A 24088-nucleotide genomic window follows, 5' to 3' on the forward strand; every position below is an offset into this window, starting at 1 on the left:
GGTGGACGTGGAGAAGCAGCTCATTTGCATTTAAAGCCACAGGCTACAAAAACAGCTACACTGTATTCAGACACTAAAATGGGCAGATTCTGGAAGCTATAATAAATAATCTGATGGGAATTTTGAGCTGAAACTTTACAGACACATTCTGAAGACGCCAAAGGTTTATCTTACATCTTGTAATAGGTGTCATTTAGGGTTGGAAACAGCTAACATCATAGTACACAGTACTTCAAATTACAGCTTGGTAATAACAGGGTGATAGCATAGTAATAGATTAAGGAATTTTACATAGTATTACCCTGTTATTGCTGAGCAGTAATAGGAGGTGGTACTCCTATCTGTGTTTGTGCTATTTCTGTTGTTTATTGTTATTGTTAATTTGAATTGTGATTAGTTACTAAATGTATTGTTAAATCAAATCAAATGAGTGTATTGTTATGTATATGTATGGTTATATAAGTCAGTTACATTATAATATAATATAATATAATATAATATAATATAATATAATATAATATAATATAATATAATATAATATAATATAATATAATATGATATAATATAATATGATATAATATAATATAATATAATATAATATAATATAATATAATATAATATAATATAATATAATATAATATGATATAATATAATATAATATGATATGATATGATATAATATAATATAATATAATATAATATAATATAATATAATATAATATAATATAATATAATATGATATGATATGATATGATATGATATGATATAATATAATATGATATAATATAATATAATATAATATAATATAATATAATATGATATGATATGATATAATATAATATAATATAATATAATATAATATAATATAATATAATATAATATAATATAATATAATATAATATAACATAATATAATAAATTGTTACGCTGTCTTTGGCTGAAACTTACCATAGACAAATTAACATTAAATGATATAATTATAATTTAAAATAGCAATGCTTTTCAAAACTTAAATGAAGAGCACAAAATATTACTTTATTCTGCATCAACAAAATCCAAAACTAAAGGTTCAGTCCTGTCATTATATAAAAATTTATTATTTGAGGAAATATTGATTAATTAATCTGTTTAACTGTGTAGATTAGGGTTTTTTGTGTGTATACACACACACACACACACACACACATACATATACATATACATACATACATACATACATACATACATATATATATATATATATATATATATATATATAAAATGTGTGGCCCTGTCACAGACAAACATGTATTTGTTAGAAAATTTTCTTATGAATATATATATATATATATATATATATATATATATATATATATATATATATATATATATATATATATATATATATATATATACGTATATGTATATATATTCATAAGAAAATTTTTCTAACAAATACATGTTTCTCTGTGACAGGGCCACACATTTTAGGGGTGGAATGGAAATGTATTTTATTCAATAATAATAATAATAATAATAATAATAATAATAATAATAATAATAATAATAATAATAATACGTTTTCTGTAGAATTTACCATATGAAACAATCAAATCTGATTTATAATGTACTTAAAAAAACAAAATATGCAAGTGAAAAAATATCACTTCTGCTGTTGTTCATACATTGTTTAACATTTTAGCCTTATGATGGCACTGTCGAGCCTTTTTTGGTTTGTGCAAATCACGTGACAGAAACCAAAAAAGACAGCTGCATTTTCAAGAAAATGAAAGTAAATAACCGGGAAGCTCTGTTAAAAGTCCATCCTTGATTCGGTCTATGAGACATGAGGAAGTAGATTACCGCAGAAGAGAAAAAGAGTTTCTTTATCCTCTTTCAACAACATGGCCCAAATAAATGGTACGTTTACAATTTAATCTTCAGATAACGCTACAGATTTGTATGACTGTGATTGTTACATAAGAAATGCGAACAATATGCTATTTTGTGTACAGAGAGTGTGACTTTCAGATTTTGCTGTATCATCGTACTGAATTGTTATCTTGACAGTCAAACACAGATTTGTTTTTACTGGAAAACAAACACGTGTTTGTCATTCGAGCATGAAATGATAATTGGTCAAAATAACAAAAAGTAAGATTTGCTGCAGTAATACAGATTTTCCATAACAACAAATACAAAAATATACTGACCAATTGCCATTTATTGGTGAAAAAATGCTTCATTAAATAGTAGGTTTGTATGAAATAGGAAATTTTACAGTATCAGATGTTCACTGCAAAAAACACTGAAATTTGTTTTGCTGCTTGTTCAAAATACTAATTTAAAATGAGCTAAAACAACACAATTCTTGAGTTTTTTAGGGACAACTTAATTGTTTTATGTTTAATCCACGTAAAATTGTAAAAAAAAAACCATTAAGCTAACTTAATCAATTTGCGTTAAGATGACATGAAGAGATTGTGTGGAATGCAGCATTTTTTTTTTACAGTGTACTTAGATTTTTTTGTCTTGTTTCAAGTCCAAATATCGAAAAATTCACATAACAAGAAGCATTTTCTAGACAAGCAAAACATAATGTCTTGCTTTCAGCAATAACCTGCGAATATTAAGGGAGTTTTTCCTTAAACAAGCAAAATAATCTGCCAATGGGGTAGGAAAAATAATCTTGTCAAAAGGAAAAACAATTAAAATTATTTGGCAGATTATTTTGCTTGTTTTAAGGAACATAAAACAAAACAATATTTTTTGCTTGTCTAGAAAATTCTTCTTGACTTAAGAATTTTTCGATATTTGGACTAGAAACAAGACAAAAACATCTAAGTACACTGTAAAAAAAAATGCTGCATTCCACACAATCTCTTTATGTCGTCTTAACGCAAATTGATTAAGTTAGTTTAATGTTGTTGTTTTTTACAATTTTATGTAGATTAAACATAAAACTATTAAGTTGTCTTTAAAAAAAGTAAAAAAGGCATTTTTGCAAGGCATACTGTATTAACATTTCACTCAAAGACAAAAAACTGCTAAGTTCAAGTAATTTGCTTATGTATATATGTGTGTATATATATATATATATATATATATATATATATATATATATATATATATATATATATATATATGTTTTTTTTACTATAGGAAATCCAAACAATCAAAATGAAGATGACTATTCAGGAAAGAAACTCAAAGCTCTTCCCAGACAGCTGCTCCAGAGAGGTGCCGATGCAGTCAAGGTGGAGCTACAGCGAAACCGACTCAGGCAAATCACTGATATCTCACAACTTACAAACCTCAAAGAGCTCAACCTGAGCAGAAATGAGATCACTGACTTCCCTGTGGAGATTAGAGCGTTGCACCAACTCAAGACACTTTATATGAATCAGAACAATATCAAAACCATCCCAGAAAATGTCTTCCCGTCCTTGGAAAAACTGAATTTCCTAAAGTTGAGCACCAATAGACTTGAAAAGCTACCCAGTGACATTAGCAGGTGCCAAGATCTAACCTATCTGAACCTGTCCAACAACTGCCTGAAGGATCTGTATCCTCTTGTGGGACTCTCGCGACTAAAAGAGCTGTATATTGAGAGGAATCAGCTGGCAGAGCTACCAGACAGGCTTTTTCAAAACAGTAGCTTGAATGTGTTTAAAGCTAATGGCAATCCTCTGAGAAAGCCACCTGGAGAAGTCTGTGCTGGAGGACTGAAAGATATTCAGAATTACTTTGCTATGCTTGAGGCAAATGCCCCAGATGTCTACACTGTGAAGACCATGTTTCTGGGCACGTCCATGGCAGGAAAATCCACTCTTTGCCGCAGTCTGAAGGAGGGTTGCCCTGTGCGAGTGGCAGAGGCGGATCGTACTGTAGGAATTGAGATCAGCGAATTTACAGTGAGAGATGGCAGTGAGAGCATTCGTTTTTTATTTTGGGACTTCGCTGGACAAGAGGAATACTACATCACACATCATGTATTCATCACACCTCAAGCCTTTGTCATTCTAGCCATCAACCTTTCCAGGTAAAGTCAATTTTTCTTGCATTACAAAGTATTTTAAAGAGAATTTCCTTGCAATCGTCAATCAACTATTACTTATTACTTCAATAGTTTGTGCAACAACCTTTACAATCTGGGCTTTTGCTTATCCAAACATTAAGATGAGTAATGTTTGCATTTAAGGAGGGATCCCAGCGACGTCAGATTTTTAACCCTTGTGTGCTGTTGGGAACGTTTACATCTATCATGTGGTGATTTTTAGTCTTAATTTGGCCACAACTTTCTCTGTGTATCAGCAAATGGAACGCTTTTGGGGTGACGAATCTTATTTTGAGACATATTTTTGGAAAAATGCTTTGAGATCAATATACTTTGAGCATATTTACTACCCTTAGTGGCTGTTTTTGCCCCATTGACTTCCATTATGACAACATTGATTGCAAAGCCATGCCACTAGGCCTGCCACAACAATCAATATATTGACTTATCGCCCAACACATGGACATGACCACAATCAGTTTTGGTAATGCAGTATATATATCACCCATACATAAAAAACTATTCTAGCAACATTTTAGCTGATGGCGCACCCTCTCTATCCCTATAGAGGCTGATTTATATTTCTGTGTTAAGCTTACACGTATGCTCTGGCGCAGCCTGCACGCTGTCTCATAACCCAAAAAACGTAACTACACGTCGCAACATCGCGTAGCACAAGCCCTGTAATTGGTCAGCTTGGAAGCTCTGATGAGCATGGGCGGAACCGAGAGATGTGGGAACCCTTTGGAGCGAGTGTTTACAAGTATCGAGTCCCATGAAGGAGCTCCAGGTGGAAAGTTTTGTTATGTGTTTACCTTGTGATTAAAGTTGTTGCACGTCTGCCGCCTCAAAATGAGCGAGTTTGAGCCACTTAAGGTAGCGTTTAGAAAAAACAAAACACCAGTAAAGAAACTCGACACAGAGGTACATAAAAACCTCACTGCCAGCTAGTGTTTTGGAAGTGTTATTGCAGAGCAACACAAACAGAGCGCAGAAGTATAGATGCATGGCAACGCGCAAGGCATGCACCGTGGGTCACGTCGATCACTTGACGCAGAAGTATAAACCAGGCTTTAGAGGTGTCAGTGTCAGTATGGTAAAAAAAATATATATTATATTAATAGGGATGCACCGATATTGATTTTTGGGCCGATATCGATAACCGATAACTAGATTTGGAGGCCGATAATCGATGTATACGTCGATAAATAGAAATATTTCCAAATTTTATATTTTTATACAGTGAACAGCTGATTTTATTTTAAAAACTTCATAAAAGTCTGAATTGGTCTTAGAATAGCCTACTCAAAGCAAAAAAAAACTAAACAAAAAAACAATATTTAAAATTGCAAGGTGATTATATAGATATATTCACGATTTCACATAAATCAGCATGCCAAAAATAAATTATTTCCTTTTCTTCATAGCAAATTAACATACAACTTGACTGTTGCATAAAAATAACAGGTTAAATACCAAAACAGGATTTAATTAACATACACACTAACATAAGTTAAGTAATTATATTTTAAATAAAATGAAAGCGAAAATGAAAGAACTAAGAACTGAAACCAGCTCGAATGTTCTCGAATAAAACTATTACAGTAATATACAATTGTTAGTCGCTGGGTTATTTGATACTTTTATTACCACACTCCTGCAAGATTTTTTCATGCGTAGACAAAAAAGTTATCTTTCATTCATAAACATGTAATATTTTTATGCTAAATGTTTATTATTCTCTCTCATTTCAATAGATGGTCATTGTGACTATTGTAAACTGAGATCAGTGAAGCCTACAGACAAACACTCTCAAAACCACATGCAAAACCAGTAGCTAAAAGAAAACAAGCTGATGAGACTGAATCCAGAATTCTGTGATAGTTTAACATAACGAGAAATGGATAATTAGCAGTGTTTGTAGGCTGGTAAATAAAATAAAATAAAATAAAATAAAATAAAATAAAATAAAATAATAAATAAATAAATAAATAAATAAATAAATAAATAAATAAATAAATAAATAAATAAATAAATAAATAAATAAATAAATAAATAAATAAATAAATAAATAAATAAATAAATAAAATAAAATAAAATAAAATAAAATAAAATAAATAGATAAATAAATAACACAATACATGTGACTTCCAGGTCAAGTTTTAAACGAAACTATTTATGCTAAACTGTGCAATTTTGTTGATGTTTTATTTAAAGGGGTGGTCCTTTAGTTGATGTGTAATGTAGCTGTGTGAACATAAACAACATCTTTGATTGTGCTATGCTCAAAGTTCAATGCGAAGGGAGACCTTAGTTTTTACAGAGTTAGCTTAGCAAAGCCTACAACGAACGAATTTTGGGGACTACAAAAAAATACTTCCGGGCCTTGTGAGATTACAAACGTACTTTTACCGTGCACACACACTGCGCAGCCAAGGGGCGTGGCCAGAGGCACTGTAATGTTACAGCAGAGAAAGCTAAAATGGCATCCAAACGGTGCTATTTCCACAGAGCTTCTTCTGTTTCTGTATTTGGGATTCCAAAGGACACGGCACAAAGACAGAAGTGGTTACAATTCAATATTAATTATGTTCTAGAGAATTATAAAATACATAGCAAGCATGATTTGACAAAACACAGCTTCCAGAATCTCTCCCAGTTCAGTGCTGGATTCGGTTAAAATCTCATCAAAGGAGCAGCTCCAACAAGCAGAAGCTATAGCCTGTAAGTTTTTCTTTGTTTAAATTGATCATGACATGTACAGTGTCTAGCATTAACGGTATGTTGTAGCAAAGATGTAAACAGTGGGAAATGCTGTTTGGCACCGCTAACGATTTAGCTACAAATTCATATTTATCAGTCAAACTGCTGTAAACACACACACACACACTTTACCAGCACGTGCAGTGTCTCTCTATGCGTGTGCGACTGAGCAGTGTTTCTCTATAGGCAGCTTTCCCTCGTTCTACATCTCAGATAATGAACTCGCAAAAGATATGTGACCGATTCATATTAATTAAACCTGCATATTCCGAATGTATGTGAAAGACGTTGTGTGAACGTGTTGAGTTAAATATACAGGAGAGCTCGCCTAACTCGTGTAGCAGCAGAAAAATCAATCAAGGCTCACACAGGTCGCATCCCACATCTTGTGCTTTATTCTTCTGTCAGCAGTGTCACTGTATATTACAGAGAAATAACTTAATACGAGCATCAGATAAAAATAAATAAATAAACATCGGTCCTGCGCACATGCGCTTCTCTTTACATGCATCTACAGACTGTTGACACACACACATACACGCACACACAAAGGCGATCTCTGTAAAAGGAGCCGCACCCCATTTTCATTCGTTACAGACACTTGTCACATGTTGTTTTAGAGAGCGAGCATGAGGTTGACTGACTGTTTACACAACACAAAAGCACGTGCTTGTACGGGCGTGACGTGGAGCCGATCCACGAATCACAGCACATTATGACACATGACCAATCATTTGAGGGCCACTTGAGAAACTAGGAAATATATCAGTCGTTTTCATGTTAGCTGAGTAGCTGTATATAATCAAAGTAAGATTTCTAAAAACATAACGTGATTTCCTTCAAGTGAAACATAAGCACACATTGCTTTGCATCTTATAAACACAACCAAGCCTTAAAATTACATTCTGGACCACCCCTTTAAAACTGACTAAATTATCCACAACTGTATATTTTTTTTTACTAGGAGATCTACAAACAGCCAATTCCAAAATGAAATACATGACCAGTCCCATTTCAATTCAATATGCAAGAAATAATGGTAATCCAATATGTAAGTAAGGACAACAGGGCTAACAATAATGCACGGTGGCTCAGTGGTTAGCACTGTTGCCTCTCAGCAAGAAGGGCGCTGGTTCGAGTCCCAGCTGGGCCAGTTGGCATTTCTGTGTGTAGTTTCATGTTCTCCTGGGGCCTCATGTACGAAGACTTGCGTTGAATTCATACTAAAACATTGCGTACGCACAAAGCTGTAAATGTGCGTATGCAGTAAAAAATTCAGATGTATGAAACACTGCATACACCGAATCCCATGCATATTCTCTTTGTACATCTGAATTAACATGAAACTGAGTGCACGTGCACGAGCGCAAAACCCCTCCCTGCCTCCTCCCCCTAATAAATATGCTAATAATTCTGACTCCAACGGTAACTCACTCTCACTGTGATAGCCTAATAACTAAATGCTATTAGCGTTTTTTTAAAGAGAAGGAGCTACGCTATGAAGCACCCTCTTATCCTGTTTCAGTTGAGATTATGTCAAACATTGAATAAAAAAATGTCCATTTCAAAGCACTTCACGGAACTTCAACATTAACTTTTTTAGGGAAAAGAAAATCCTGTCTATATGAAGGTTAATTGCACTCAGGTCACTTTAGCGACTGGAAAACCGGTGTCAATTTTTTTTGGAAATCCCAAAGTTTACTTAGTTTTTATATGTGCATGTTAGGGCTTGCCCACAGTCGATTGCACAACCTTTGAATTAAACTGCATTTGGTAACACACCCAAACACAGAACCACAAACAAACTAGAAAAGATCATCCTTACCTATTACCTGCACTTTTTGTCTCCAAATGTTACGTTCATTACTACAAATGTTTTTTGGATTAATTTAAAATAAGCTTGGGTCAGATGGCATTTCTGTGTGGAGTTTGCATGCTCTCCCCATGTTTGCGTGGGGTTTCCTCCGGGTGCTCCGGTTTCCCCCACAGTCCAAAGACATGCGCTATAGGTGAATTGAATAAGTTAAATTGGCCTAAGTATATGTGTGTGAAAGAGTGTGTATGAGTGTTTCCCAGTAATGGGTTGTGGCTGGAAGGGCATCCGCTGTGTAAAACATATGCTGGATAAGTTGGCGGTTCATTTCGCTGTGGTGACCCCTGATTAATAAAGGGACTGAGCTGAAAAGAAAATGAATGAATTAATAAAATAAGCTTAACATGATGGCATATATTTCTGTGTGTTGTTGTTGTTGTAGTTCTGGCTTAGTCCACTCTTGAGAACCTGTGGACAAACCAAGTAGTTTTGCTGTGGTGTGCACTATGCAGTATACAAATACTGTGCTTACCAGGAAATGCCCTCTGGAAATCTAATGCCCTCTAAGTATAACCTACTTCAGTGTGTGCTGATGTATAACTAACTGAGTCTAATCATTTTTCCAAGTTACAATATGGATGGTTCAACTTTCAAAGCGAACGTGGGCTTCTGGATCAGAAATCTTCAGCTTCAAATACCAGATTCAGTGGTCCTGCTTGTGGGCACTCATGTTGACCAGTGCCAGGATGAGAATGAGGTGAAAAAAAAGAAGGAGCACATCGAAAAGCAGGTGAAAGAAATGCTGGACACACATACAGTGAATTTAGAGCAGCGGAGGAAGAACCTGCAGGATGTGGAAGACCCGTCTTCGAACTCTGAGCAGATAAATCAGATTGAAAGACTCACTGAGTACAAACTAAAGGTAATTTGGTTTGGTAATGCTGTCTATTTATATATGCAACCATTGGAATGTGTTGACACAATCTCCTCCATCTCCATTTGTTATCAGGTCCTTGAATTGGTGCCCATAGATTGCACTAAACCAGCTGACATCGACAAGCTTAAAAAACGCATCAAAGCTGAGGTTTTAAACAAAGATACATTCCCCAGCATAGAACAAACATTACCTAGATGCTACTATGAGGTGGAGAATCATATCCAAGAGCTTCTGAAAAACGGTGACATTCCTGAGCATGGTAAGTATTTGTAACCTTTTATTTGCACTCACTGGCCACTTTATTAGGTGTACCTTACCAGTACCGAGTTGGACTTTTCAGATATAATCATTTGTAATTAATAGGCTTGTGCCGGTATTCGGTAATGCGATAAATCACGGTAATGAATATGCACGATATTGTTATCGCGGGCACTTCAAAATACCGTGAAAAATAATAGATCCGAATTTATATTCTTAGAACGCGCCTTAGCTTATTTTCCATCAACCGCTTGAAGAAACACTGCGTATATGCTGCGCAGAACTGATGCGCACTCTGATGTAAACAATCCCCGCATGTAGAAGCCCTGTGTGCGCAGTGCGCGCCGCCGCTGCCACCGCACTATAATCCTCATACGCAGGCCATCTGGCAGACTGGGCACTTTCCCGGTGGGCCGACGTACTTTTTGGGCCTGGCTGATCATCGTCTTATGATCTGATCGGCCCATAAAAGGCTTAGCAGCCTATCGTTTTTTTCTGCCTTATTGATTGACGCTGCTGTGATCTGTGACTCTCTGAAAGTAGATGCTTTTTTTCCCGGACAGACAGACCGGGCCGGCCCATGTGACACCCTGCAGCCCATTGGCGCTTTTCGGTATTGACATTGGGCTGGCCCAATCACAAACTCCTATTTTGGACTCCGTGTGAGCGTGCGTCGTCTGTGTGTATTTGTCAAAATAGTCGAGAGTCAGAGAGAAGAAACGCAAGGGAGGCGGGAAATACACCGGCGTTTCATTTAGCGATTCTGAAAAGTTCTCTGTTCATTCTAGTACATGGCTAAAAACGCAAATCACGTGACCACACACTCTCTGCCCAGAGCTGCAGCCACTAGTTCAGCGGGTAAGCATCAACCCCAGGTCAGAGTATAGTGCATGTCAGACAGTCATCTGCTGGGTGATCTCATCTCACTATAGTTGTTAAACGTGATATTGAATTCATCTTGTGGTCTCTATCTAACAATTCTTATGTCTTTTGAATCACTTGTTCTCAGTTAACTGTTTTGGCTGAGTGCAAAGGATAAGCTAATATATTAATTTATGTAACCACATACACTGATTCTGCACATTGACTGATTGCTAACCTTTATCGTTTAAATTTAATGTACGTTATACTATTATAATGGCCATTATTGGTTATTAAAACTGATATTCTGCAAAAGAGACAGGGTAAAGTTCATTCTTTTCAATGGAAATGAAAGGAGACAGTTATATTTAAGCCCTGTTTTGTTATAAATATGCAGTGTGAAGATGATGCTCATAAAAATATGCAGCTACACGAGGCTGTTTGGTGTCTGTTAATCATAATATCAAAATGAAACAAATTTGACTTATATTATGTTTTCATTGTTTAGATAGTGAAACAGCAAGCAGGATGAGGTGAAAGAGGTTAAAATGTAACACTGTTCCCTTTGAAGATTTACCCCTGCATTAGCAGGCAGTTTTTGTTATGTTTATTATTGAATATAGGCTGAGTCAATAGTGTATTGAATAAGCTAAATTGGCTGTAGTGTATGAGTGTGTGTGAATGAGTGTGTATGGGTGGTTTCCAATATTGGGTTGTGGCTGGAAAGGCATCTGCTGCATAAAACATGCTGGAATAGTTGGCAGTTCATTCCACTGTGGCAACCCCTGATAAATAAGGGACTTATGCGAAGAAAATAAAATGAATGAATAGTGTATTTTTTTAGAACTCAACAAATATCTTTATGGACAGCATACAGAAATTAAATTGAGATTAAAGTTTGTATTTATTTATTTATTTCATATATATGGCTTTTGTGTTTTATAGAATATGAGTTGATAAAAATATTGGACATGCATAGATAGATAGCATTTTGATTGAATTTAGTGGGCCGCTCTGGCCCAAAATGCCAGGGCCGATTTTTTGCCCCAGTCCAGCCCTGCTCACACGAAGAAGAAGCATGGCGGAAGGAGGAACGCTGCCGACAATTTATCCCCCTTCAAAAAGGTTAAAGTCAGAAGTTTGGAAATATTTTGGGTTCCAAAAAAATGCAGAGGGATTACGAAGACGGTTTCCCTTTTGCACATTCACTTTGATACAATTGCTCAAGTTTACTTTTAAATTGTGTATTGTTTTATTTATATTTATTTGTATTCAAATGTTTGAAGTACTTCTAGTTAATTAAAAAGTTATTAAAGTTTTGTTATTGAAGTTTTTTGTGTTTTTTTACCTGTTTCTCTAGTAAAATTACAATATCGTGATAATACCGTATACCGTGATAAAAGCTCAATCAATTAATCGCAGCATGAAAATGTGATACCGGCACATGCCTAGTAATTAATAGCTTATTTGAAGTAACTGAAAGAACACAACACTGACGCTGGCCAGTTGAGTTTAACGTGGTCTTAAATAAGAAACTTCTAGCAGTGAAATGTGCATATTGTGCCTTCCTTAATTCTTAATGTGCACCTTAACAGGTATTGTGAGTCAAGATGTCCTCTTGTGTGAACTTAAGAACAGACTAACCACACTGGACGATGATAAACTGAAATTAATTCTTCAGTATCTTCATCGAATTGGCGTCATCATATGGTACAAGGAAATCACAGAACTGGAGGGATCTTTGTTTGTGAAACCATCATTCCTGATCTCATTGTTCAAGGTTCATGCAATAAACATCCAACCATTACAAGTCTATCATTGATCATGCACTGTACCTATCACATAAAATGTTCTCTCTTGATTCTGTCACAGACTGTTGTGAGACATGACCTAGTCCAGGAGCTGAACAAGATTTCCTCTGTGCAGCTGAAGTCAGAAAACGCCCTTGTGATACAGAAGAACAGATGGATCAGGGACTATAAAGAGAGAGCATCCTTAAGCAATGTGGCTATTAGGATCCTTGTGCGGACTGAGCTCGAGAAGATCAATGAATCTGCTGATAAAGAGCTCATCGAGGAGGTGGTTGGGTCCAAAAACAAAGAGGGAAGTCTCCTATCGCTGCTAAAACACTTTGATGTATGTCTGTCAACCAAACAGAACAGCGGTCTCAATCCAAAAGCCAACGAATTCTGTCCGAAAAAAGATTGGGTGCCCTCAAATCCCACTGTGTATGAGCCAGATGCATGTCTGTTCCCAAGTTTCCTGCCAGACAACATGCAGGTGGAACGAGAGTGGGGATTGGACAGTACAGAAGACCTCAACATCCGCGTTTACCTTGTGCCTGAGATACCACATGGTTTCTTCCACAGGTGACTAAAATAAGATAAGCACTTGTCGATGAAGAACATTTATGGTTTGTTTACTCAGCCCAGATATTTAATGGGAGAGTTCAAACCAAAAATATATAAAACTATAAAAAATATATACACACACACACACACACACGAGTAGCAGTACAATATGGCTGTATATCAGCACTAGTGGGAGGCGTGCGTTTAAATGATTTGGTTGTAAGAGTAGTCTTGGATGGATAGTATAAGATGTACAACTGATGCTTGCTTCACAGGCTGGTCACCAGGACTTGCTCCTTTTATTCTCCATTCTGGATAGGAAAGGACCAGTGTATGCTGTGCTGTGGTGATAAACGTGTTCTGCTCAGAGAGCGCTTCGATGAGGACCAGTTCATTGAGATCCGCTGCAAAGACAGCGCACGTGAGTTCCCTCTTCTTCATTACATTTACATTCTGTTGTGTATATTTAGCATTTCTATTATTTCAATTAGATTGAAATATGCATAATCTGTGCAAAGGATTTGGGGTTGGTCAGTTGTTTTAAACATGTAATATATTCAACAAGGCTCCATGAATAAAAACAAATGGTAAAAACATGAAAGCGACAGTTGTGTTTTCTCCAATCTCAACACACCAACACACTATTTTTCAAGACTGTTTTTTTATAAATGCTAAGACACTTTACTTGAAAACATCAATCTTTTTCTTACAACATTAAACAAGGCAAATCTTCAAACTGTATTCACAAAGCTCTAGACTTTTCTAGAAAAATCTGAAAACCTTGCGCCTGCCAAAAGCATGTTATAATACACTCAAAGGCAGTGTTTCTCAACCATGTTCCTGAAGGACCAAAACACTGCATGTTTTGGATATCTGCTTTGTTACACCCATTACAGGTCTTTCAGTCTCTGCTAATGAGCTGATGATGTGAATCGTGTGTTTGGTTAAGGAGACATGGAAAATGTGCAGAGCTGGTGTTCCTCCAGGAACGCGGATGAGAAACACTACACAAAGGCATGCAGTTGGAAATTAACTCAACAAGAGACTTGTTAGGTTCACAAGGGCTGCACAATATTGCATGTTTTTTTCTGCAATATAAAATATAATGTCACCATAACCAAAGTCATCAAGTAGCTCTATTTGGAAAGATTTCATCATTTTAGACCAGCAGGGATGATTTTGGAGGGCAGTGCATCTGCATAAAATATCATATAAAAATTACAAGCATAGATAAATGGAATAAAGCAGTGCTTCCCACCGGCGCACGACATGTGTGGCATGGTTTGTTGCTATTTTCAGAGCAGTGCAACCCTAATTTTCATGTTTTGCGCCACGTTGTTTAAAGACCAAATCTATTTGCACCACTTTGTGGACTCATGGGTGTGCTGGTCTATAAAGGAGGTGTGTTAAGGCGCATTGTTGGCTCATTGCTAGTTTAAGACGTTAGTTAAAATGCTTAATACACATGATGTACAGCAATACACAGATATCTTTACATATGACAAATAAATAAAGGATTAAAATATTACACAAATTATTATTTTTTACATAAATATTAAAACCACTGGATCCATGCCTTCTTCATCTCGGGGGGGCTTTTTTAGTTTATTCATGACAATTTGCATTTGTATAATGTTATTATTAGTATTATTTATTATATGCATATTTATATTTGTTTTTAATAAAAACAAGCTTAGATTTGTCCACTTGTCGGGTTAAGGAGATGTCTGCATCACCATATGGGAATAAGAATAGGACATGTGCTTGAATATAACTGTATAACAGTTTTTGACCACATTTTATTAATATTGTTCATTTATTCGTTTGCTGGAAATTAGAACTGAATTTAGAAATAGTTTTGAAACAAATCTTTGCGCTTAAAAAATGAAACTACAACACCGTTTCCTTATCTACGAAAGTAAAGGAGTAAAGTAAAGAGTAAAAGTAAAGAGAAAGTAAAGAAACTGAATGGAGGAGGCACGTTCTTTATCTCTCGCTAGTGAAGCGCTCAGTTTTTCTACTTACAAAATAATAGCAAATGTGCCATGGCATGACGCAACTGACTCTTAGGGAGTAAGGGAATGGGAGATGAGACTCTGATTGGTTTAATGGACATTATGCTCAAAACACACCCATAACTCATTAAGAGAATAAGCACAACCCTGTTATACCATGCACTGCAGCGCAAACTGTATTTTTCTGTTCTTATAATAGAAAAAGTGGATTCGGACATGCACTTAATGTTTTTGCACCATGCGCTTTAGACTTTGTGCCTAGATCGTTAAAATAGAGCCCATAGACTTTACTTGGGCGGGCCGCCCAGGTTTATTAATGGCCGCCCACATATATTTTGATTTTTTTTGTTTGTTTTTTTTACCAATGTTATCATCCTTTTACACTTTTTTGTATCGGTTTAAGATAACCAAACATCCATGTTAAATTAACCAGTGAAAAATCTTCTTTCGCCTCATTTCGTACTGCACATTGTGTGTGCGCAATAACTGTCAACAACACCTCCTAAGACAGTCTCACATGCTATGCAGAGACCCACAGAGATGTGCCTTTTTGAGGCGTAAAATGTGTCCATCTGGAGTTTCTAAATCTCCCAAAATGTCCGGGAGTCGACTTTTGCTTTCACTTTCTAAAGTTGTTGCATTACTTTTCTATTAAAGTCTACTTTACGCTTGACTTCGCAGCTGACAGCACGCACAGCCGTGAGACCGAGAAAAAAAAGTAAATAATAGTAATAGTATTAGTATTATTAGTATAGTAATAATCTATATCCTAAACGATTTAAAAAACTTTACTATATACTTTGAGAGGACGAAATGACATCTAAACTGGCTGCAAAATGTATGTACATTATTACACAAAAAGTCAATCAACTCATTTGCCTTATTTAGGTAATCCACACTTTTTATTCTAATTATTAATGAATTATTAATAAATATTATCCATTTTAGACATATTGTCTGTTTTTATTCAATTTTCCTGTAACTTATTTCTCATTTGCTGTATATATTATTCATTTGATGATGTTGATTTTTTCGTATCACATGTAGTTAACCATTTATGTGCTGTGGCTAAAGCATGTGTTTCAATCCGGCTACCACCGCAAGTATATTTCAAACCTGTGGGAAGCACTGTAAAAGTTTGTTAAATGTACTTTTTTGTTAATTAACACTTTAGTTTAAGCAAAAAAATAAGTCGCTCTGTGAGAAAGAATATTAATTTTGACCAAAATGAACTCATGACCTCTTAATGTATCGTTATGTCATGACTTGCTTGGAGGGGCACATTATTATTATTAACTCATTCTTTACAACTCCTGTGTTTAAACTGTTCTTTATGATAGACAGAACACTTTTCTATTGTTTTTCAATGTAAATACACACCTGACGGATGTGCATGAATATTCCATTTTAACACAGGAGTTCATAAGTTATGAATACATTAATAATATTAATCCCCTCCAGATCGTGAGCTCATAGTGCTCAAGTTGCACTTAATTTACTAAAAACCAATGTGTTAATTAATACACTAACAAACATGTACTAACAAGCAATTAAGGTAGCCATTATTAATATGAACTCATGTCACTCATGTTGAAGGTAATGTTAGCTCTTGATTAGCGCATACCTTAACTCAGCATTAGTTCATAATAGTGACATTAAGTTTACAAATTCGTGCATCATTATTCATGTACTGTTATTGTAAACAAAATCGACAAAGATGAAATCGTGGCTTTAGTGCTGTTGTTGCTGAATTGATCAATTGTGTAGCCCTACTCAACATTATGTCTTCATTCTGGTCTCTGTCTAGCATATCACAGGCAAATGAACAAACCTTTTCTTCCCCACATCCTCTTCCTTTCTGTCTTAGATTGTCTCCATTCAGTGTTCATATCAAAATTCAGTGTGTCTGTGCTGCCTGTGCTTACTTTGGTTCATATTTTGCACAGTTGGTACAGAACTGGCTCATATTTCGCACAGCTGGTTTGATCCCATCATAAGATACCAGTGAACAATTTTGAGTAGCTGTGTGTGTAAATGCTGAGAATTGTGTTTGTGAGCATCACAGTGCAGTAAGGCGTGTATTCAATATATGAGTAGGCCTACATTGCGCACTTTTAATGTGAATATTCTGTCAAAAAAAACAAAATGTACAAAACTGTACTGTATTTGCACAACTGTATAGGCCTTTGTTATAGGCCTTTAATACACTCACCGGCCACTATATTAGGTTCAGCTTACTAGTACCGGCTTGGACCCCCTTTTGCCTTAATCTCTTGTGGCATAGATTCAACAAGGTACTGGAAATATTTCTCAGAGATTTTGCTCCATATTAACATGATAACATCACGCAGTTGCTGCAGATTTGTCGGCTGCACATCCATGATGCGAATCTCCCATTCCGCCACATCCCAAAGGTGCTCTATTGGATTGAGATCTGGTGATTGTGGAGGCCATGAGTACAGCGAACTCATCGTCATGTTTAAGAAACCAGACTGAGATGATTCACGCTTTATGACATGGCACGTTATCCTGCTGGAAGTAGCCATCATTAGATGGGTACACTGTGGTCATAAAGGGATGGACATGGTCAGCAACAATACTCAGGTAGGCTGTAGCGTTGACATGATGCTCAATTGGTACTAATGGGCCAAAAGTGTGCCAAGAAAATACCCCCCACACCAATACACCCCCACCACCAGCCTGAATTGTTGATACAAGGCAGGATGGATCCATACTTTCATGTAGTTCACACCAAAGACTCATCAGGCCAGGTATTATTTTTTCAGTCTTCTATTGTCCAATTTTGGTGAGCCTATATGCGAATTGTAGCCTCAGTTCCCTGTTCTTAGCTGACAGGAGTGGCACCCGGTGTGGTCTTCTGCTCATGTAGCCTATCTGCCTCAAGGTTTGACGTGTTGTGCGTTCAGAGATGCTCTTCTGCATACCCCGGTAGTAACAAGTGGTTATTTGAGTTACTGTTGCCTTTCTATTAGCTCAAACCAGTCTGGCCATTCTCCTCTGAGCTCTGGCATCAACAAGGCATGTGCGCCCACAGAACTGCCCCTCACTGGATATTTCCTCTTTTTCAGACTATTCTCTGTTAACCCTAGAGATGGTTGTGCATGAAAATCCCTGCAGATCAGCAGTTTCTGAAATACTCAGACCAGCCCTTCTGGCACCAACAACCATGCCACATTCAAAGTCACTTAAATCCCCTTTTTACCCCATTCTGATGCTGAGTTTGAACTGCAAATCGTCTTGACCATGTCTACATGCCTAAATGCATTGATTTGCTGCCATGTGATTGGCTGATTAGAAATTTGCCTTAATGAGCAGTTGAACAGGTGTATCTAATAAAGTGGCCGGTGAGTGTATGAATGGGCCTAGATTGCAAACTTCTAATGTGTACATTGTAAAAGAAAATAAATAAATATGTCGAAAAAACAAACATGTACAAAACTACACTGTATTTGCACTACTGTATTGTCACTAACTTTTCTGTATAGGCCTTTAATATATTAATAATAATAATAATAATTATTATTGTTATTATTATTATTAGTAGTAGTAGTAGTAGTAGTAGTAGTAGTAGTAGTATCATTGGTAGTGTATCTGCATGTGTGTTTAGTTTCTTTTATAATAATATCAACCATTTTATTTAAAAGTGTCTTTATAGGGAAAATGCCATAGGGAAAAAGGGATTTTATAAGTGTAAAAAAATCCAAGTAACCTACTGTATATTGAACTTAATGTGATTATCAATGGAATAAAATTGCTTATTTTCATAACCAAAACCCAGCATTCCTTAATTTGATGACCTCTTCGGAGATGACTTTTGTTTTAATGCACTGTATGTAATAAAAAAAACTACATAAGCTTCCATTTTTTTTCTCCTGCAGTTGAAACCTCAGAAGACATTCAGAAAGCATGGAAAGTGATAAAAGAGATCATGAAACGTCTGGACAGGCTTAAAGAGCAGTGGCAAGGCTTGTGCCAGACTGTGACCAGCCCCTGCAAGGCCCAGGACTGTGACGATTTCTTTGAATGGACTGACTGGCATGACTGGTTAGAAGATTCAGAGACAAACAAGTTTAATTGGTAAGTTTTTATTTAATTTCCCTTAATTTGCATGTTTTCAACAGCATTATTACTTTTAATATATTTTTAATGTTTTTTATCCTAAACTCACTAAACACTGTTACAGGGGACTAGAGGAAAAACAAGCATGCCGTAATGGACACCAGCGAAGGACAGAGTTGCTGTTCCCCAGAAGTAAATGCTTTCATTTAGAGAAATACATCATACCTTTATTATTTTTCCTTTTATTAATAATAAAATATATTTATTTTTGTCTGCAGCTCCTGATGCCTAGGATGGACAATATATAAACCCTGATTTGACTTCATGGGAAAAAGTCTCACATCGGATTACAAATGTGGCGTTACTTTAAACTGTTTAAACCACTTTGTTTACAGAATCAATAGCTGTGTAATATTTTCCATACTAAAAATTCAGACTTGACTGAGCTTAATGCACTTTACCTTGCTGAGAAAAGATCATAGATTTTGTCAAGTTTGTAATGGTTATATAATGAAAATTATATTGTTTTTAATGGAAATTTGAATGGTTCTTTGGGTCTTCACTGAGAGTTTTTACATTTTATTGATTGCATGTTAAAACCAAGAGATTCTAATGCAGGCATGGGCAAACTCGATCCTCGAGGGCCGGTGTCCTTGCAGAGTTTTGCTCCAACACCAATCAAACACACCTGAACACCCTAATTAGTGTCTTCAAGATCACTAGAAAGCTACAAGCAGGTGTGTTTGATTAGGGTTGGTGCAAAACTATGCAGGACACCGGCCCTCCAGGATCGAGTTTGCCCGTCCCTGTTCTAATGGAAAAGAACATGCAAAACTACCTCTCTTAATGGTTTAAATGTGAGGGTTTGCAAAGTTGCTCATAGCGGAAACTATTACAGCTTTTGTTTTGTTCAGCAGGGAATTTATTTCATGATTTCATACAGATATGGAGGTGTCTAATGTTACTTAAGGGAAAACTCTCAGTAAGAAAATTGTTCAGTGTAAGATGTTGTCTTGTAAATACATGTTGTTGCCGCTAGGGGGTGGCAATGTATATCTTAATACATTTACAGCTCACAGCCTGTTGTTCACTCTTTGTGTTAAAAGCAGAACTGGCCTGAACCTGTAATGGATTGTTCAATAAAGTTTTTGTGATTCCCCAGAGACTCTTATTGTTAGCCTTTATTGCTTCTAAATAGCCGTCATTACAAACAAACAATACAAACAAATGCCAGGCTTACGTATTGAACTCTCTAGCAAGTTGTTTATACTATGTTTTTATTTATTTATTTATTTATTTATTTATTTATCAGAAGCACTTTGTCTGACATTACATCAAATTTTAATAAGACGTTTGGTTTTATTTATTTACTGTATTTTCATATGTCTGTTCATGTTCGGTTTCATCTTATTTTGTTATAAGGCAAGCAAGCAGTCTTAATCAGTTTACAGTTACAATGATTCACTTGGAGTAATCTCTTTCTCTCTCTCTCTCTCTCTCTCACACACACACACACACACACACACACACACACACACACACACACACACAGAGAGAGAGAGAGAGAGAGAGTGAGAGGAAAGTTCCTGACTTAATATATGTTTCTTTTTTCATCTTTCTTTAAAATATCTTCTTTCGTGTTCAACAGAAGAAAAAAACTCAGACAGACAAGTGGAGGATGAGTAAATGATGACAGAATGTTTGGATGAACTGTCCATTTAAGGACCAGCTGACTATCAGAATGTAGGCGATTTCAGAGTTTTTTTTTATGCTTGTGGAAACATTTAGCCTTAAAATATCTATGAATGAGCTATTTTTTTTTGTCCGTACATGTTGTCTAAAAGTGCATTTTTCTCTAATCACTCTTATTGTCATTCCATTATCCCCCTAACAAACCATTAGACATTAGAATTGCTTTAAATGTTGGCACTTTTGTGGATATGATATATCAGTCTGTCACTGTTTTGCTTTGTTACTGTTTTAGACTGTCTACTGTACACGATGCTCTTTGTTGCTTTGTTATTTCTATTGTCCGTATTTGAAAGTTGCTTTGGACATGAAAACGTCTGCTAAATTATTTAATTAATTCTTATGGTGGGTTGCACGGTGGCACAGTGGGTAGCACTATCACCTCACAGCAAGAAGGTCGCTGGTTCAAGCCTCGGATGGGTCAGTTAGCGTTTCTGTGTGGAGTTTGCATGTTCTTCCCACGTTGGCGTGTGTTTCCTCTCCGATTTCCCCCACAAGTCCAAAAACGTAGTATAGGAGTGGTTTGAGTAAGCTAAATTGTCCGTATGTATGTGTGTGAATGAGTGTGTATGGATGTTTCCCAGTGATGGGTTGCAGCAGGAAGGGCATCTGCTGCGTAATGCATATGCTGGATAAGTTGGTTGTTCATTCCGCTGTGGCGACCCCAGATTAATAAAGGGACTAAGCCGAAAAGAAAATGAATGAATAATTCTCATGGTCTGTTTCCGACATTCTGTTAATAAACGTTGCCACCTTGCCCATAACCATGGTTTTATTATAGTGAAAGTGTAGCAATCAGGATTTTGGTGTATTGAAAACCATGGTTCATTTTTTATGAGGGACATCTCAATTAGCAGTTATTAAAGTATTAGTAGACAGTCTATAACACTTTTTGATAGCCCCACAACAGATTCTGCTAACTTAAAGTAACTGTTGTTTGTATATGTCAACTTAACCTGAGAGTCCACGAATACTTTCCCATAATGAAAGTTAATTGTCGTGTAGTTGCAAAGTTTCTTTTAGTCAACGGAGTGTTTAACATAATAGAAAGTCCATCACAATTGGTCTGATTGTACTGTTTTAACTCATATGTATTCAGCAGGCTATCCAAAGCACCCCGGACACTTGGAGAGACAACAGGTGATAATAACTTGAGCGTCTAAAAACTGTCGTCAAACCGCCGTGTTATTGGATAGTAATGCTCAAATCGGCTAACTTTACGTTCCACAACACAGCAGATCCGCGTGCGCCTGGGTGATCATGATTTCACACAGATCGGCAGCGCCTCTTACGCGTGGCGCAGTGCGCGCACAGAATAGTTCCTTTGAGTTTGTCAAAGCCACGCGCCCGGCGCGCGAAGCCCGAGCAGGGGATTCATGCAGGGGGCGGGCTCTTCTTTTGGGAGCGTGCGGTCCGAAAGGGGGTGGAGGTGTGGCGCACGTGTAGAAAAGGGAGAGCAAGTTGCTTGCCCCTCAAATCAAGCAGGTGAATCGCTTCTTGCGAGCCACGCGAAAGGCACGAGAGCGGCGCTTTACTCGCAAACTCCCCCTCTATTTATCTATTTATTTCACGCGACATGGAGGCAACTGTCGTCGCTACGACGCAACTGACACAAGACTCGTTTTATCAGCCTTTTTCGGAGAGCCTGGAGAAGCAGGACAGGGAGTGTAAAGTGCTGAAGAGACAGCGCTCGAGCAGCCCGGAGCTGCTCAGGTGCAAGAGGAGGCTGACCTTCAACGGACTGGGCTACTCAATCCCTCAGCAGCAGCCCATGGCGGTGGCGCGGCGCAACGAGCGCGAGAGAAACCGCGTCAAGCAGGTCAACATGGGCTTCCAGACGCTTCGCCAGCACGTACCGAACGGAGCGGCGAATAAGAAGATGAGCAAAGTGGAGACGCTGCGCTCCGCCGTGGAGTACATCCGAGCCCTGCAGCAGCTGCTGGACGAGCACGACGCCGTGTCGGCTGTGCTGCAGTGCGGCGTCCCGTCTCCATCCGTCTCCAACGCGTACTCGGCGGGTCCGGAGTCTCCGCATTCAGCCTACTCGTCCGATGAAGGAAGCTACGAGCATCTCAGCTCCGAGGAGCAAGAACTGCTGGACTTTACCACATGGTTCGACAGATACGAATCAGGTACGAGCAGTTTTCGGACTTTTTAACTTTTTACAGATCATTAGGCCCCCCATCAATCTCAAAGCAAAATATATCTAAGGCCCTCTGTTTCAAAGTCTTCAGTTTTATACAAGAACTGAATTACGATCATTTTGGTTTATGCCTGGGTCTCATAACTTTCATTGTTGTATTACAGGTGCTTCAATGACTACTAAAGATTGGTGCTGAAGAGAGAGCAAATGACCAGTCTTGGTCTTTGATATGCTGCATGCTGGTGCCCATGAAGGACCTGAGTTCACTGACCGAGCAAAGGACACTCACAGGACGTTTTTTCCAGCAGTGCACACAGATGATGCAAGTTTCCAAATGTGAGAACTGCACGGGATATTCGGAGTACGAGGATGTCTAAACTGCTGACTTGTGTCTTGTCACCTCATTCCGTGTTCAACATTTTGCCCTGCTGATGCAATGATGTCTGAATGAGCACATTTTGAATGAGCCAGTTTGTTCCTACCATATTGTACAAATAACGAGGTGACCAGTCGTAGTTAAGTAATTGAGGAAAAATAGTATCAGGTCCCGTATCCAGCGTCTGCTAGGGGATACACTAACGTTACACTAGGAAGCCCATGCACAGGCAAACTGTATATTATAATATTTTGTACTAGATGTGCGGCAGTGTTTTTATACCGGATGAATAACTTTTGTATCAAAGTGTGCACTTGTGTGTTTTTATACAAACTTGTGTATATGCAATTTTTTATGAAGAGAAACCTATTTTATGTAAAATAAAGATTTTATTTATTCATATACTTGTCTTGTGTGTATCTTAAAAAATCAACAAACGCCAAATATACTTTTTAAAAAGCCTAAACATTTGAAAATAAATGTTCACACTAATGTTTTCTAAAGTATCCAGAAAATATGGCTGGGTTACCTACATTAAATACATATTCACCTTACTGAAATGTTGCTGACAATAGCTAAAAAATGCATTGCTTTGAAATGGAAAACAGACAGTGATGTACCGATTGGACTGTGGATCTCAGAAGTTTGCAACTCTATACCATTAGAGAAGATCACATACTCTTTGAGAGGAAAGGGTGAATTATTTAA

At 36.9% G+C, this 24088-nt stretch overlaps 2 protein-coding genes across 3 annotated transcripts; both read left to right on the plus strand.

The window, feature by feature from the left end:
• Positions 1-1795: 1795 nt before the first annotated feature.
• si:ch211-210p4.6 (malignant fibrous histiocytoma-amplified sequence 1) lies at positions 1796-20277 on the plus strand. 2 transcript variants are annotated; one of them, XM_056462046.1, is made up of 10 exons: positions 1796-1897; positions 3140-4019; positions 9238-9532; positions 9620-9806; positions 12262-12446; positions 12539-13035; positions 13293-13438; positions 18932-19130; positions 19237-19304; positions 19391-20277. In XM_056462046.1, exons 1-10 carry the CDS (start codon positions 1882-1884, stop codon positions 19402-19404), a joined length of 2487 nt encoding a protein of 828 aa, XP_056318021.1. In that variant the 5' UTR covers positions 1796-1881; the 3' UTR covers positions 19405-20277. The 2 variants fall into 2 exon arrangements, 1 of the variants encoding a protein (XP_056318021.1); XR_008838098.1 differs by lacking the exons at positions 19237-19304; positions 19391-20277 and having other exon boundaries at positions 13337-13438; positions 18932-19021.
• A 2074-nt stretch (positions 20278-22351) lies between these two features.
• ascl1b (achaete-scute family bHLH transcription factor 1b) lies at positions 22352-23782 on the plus strand. The gene is made up of 2 exons (XM_056462918.1): positions 22352-22993; positions 23169-23782. Exons 1-2 carry the CDS (start codon positions 22438-22440, stop codon positions 23198-23200), a joined length of 588 nt encoding a protein of 195 aa, XP_056318893.1. The 5' UTR covers positions 22352-22437; the 3' UTR covers positions 23201-23782.
• The last annotated feature ends 306 nt before the right edge of the window (positions 23783-24088 follow it).

Source organism: Danio aesculapii, chromosome 7 (genome assembly GCF_903798145.1).
Source record: "Danio aesculapii chromosome 7, fDanAes4.1, whole genome shotgun sequence".
Classification (NCBI taxonomy): domain Eukaryota; kingdom Metazoa; phylum Chordata; class Actinopteri; order Cypriniformes; family Danionidae; genus Danio; species Danio aesculapii.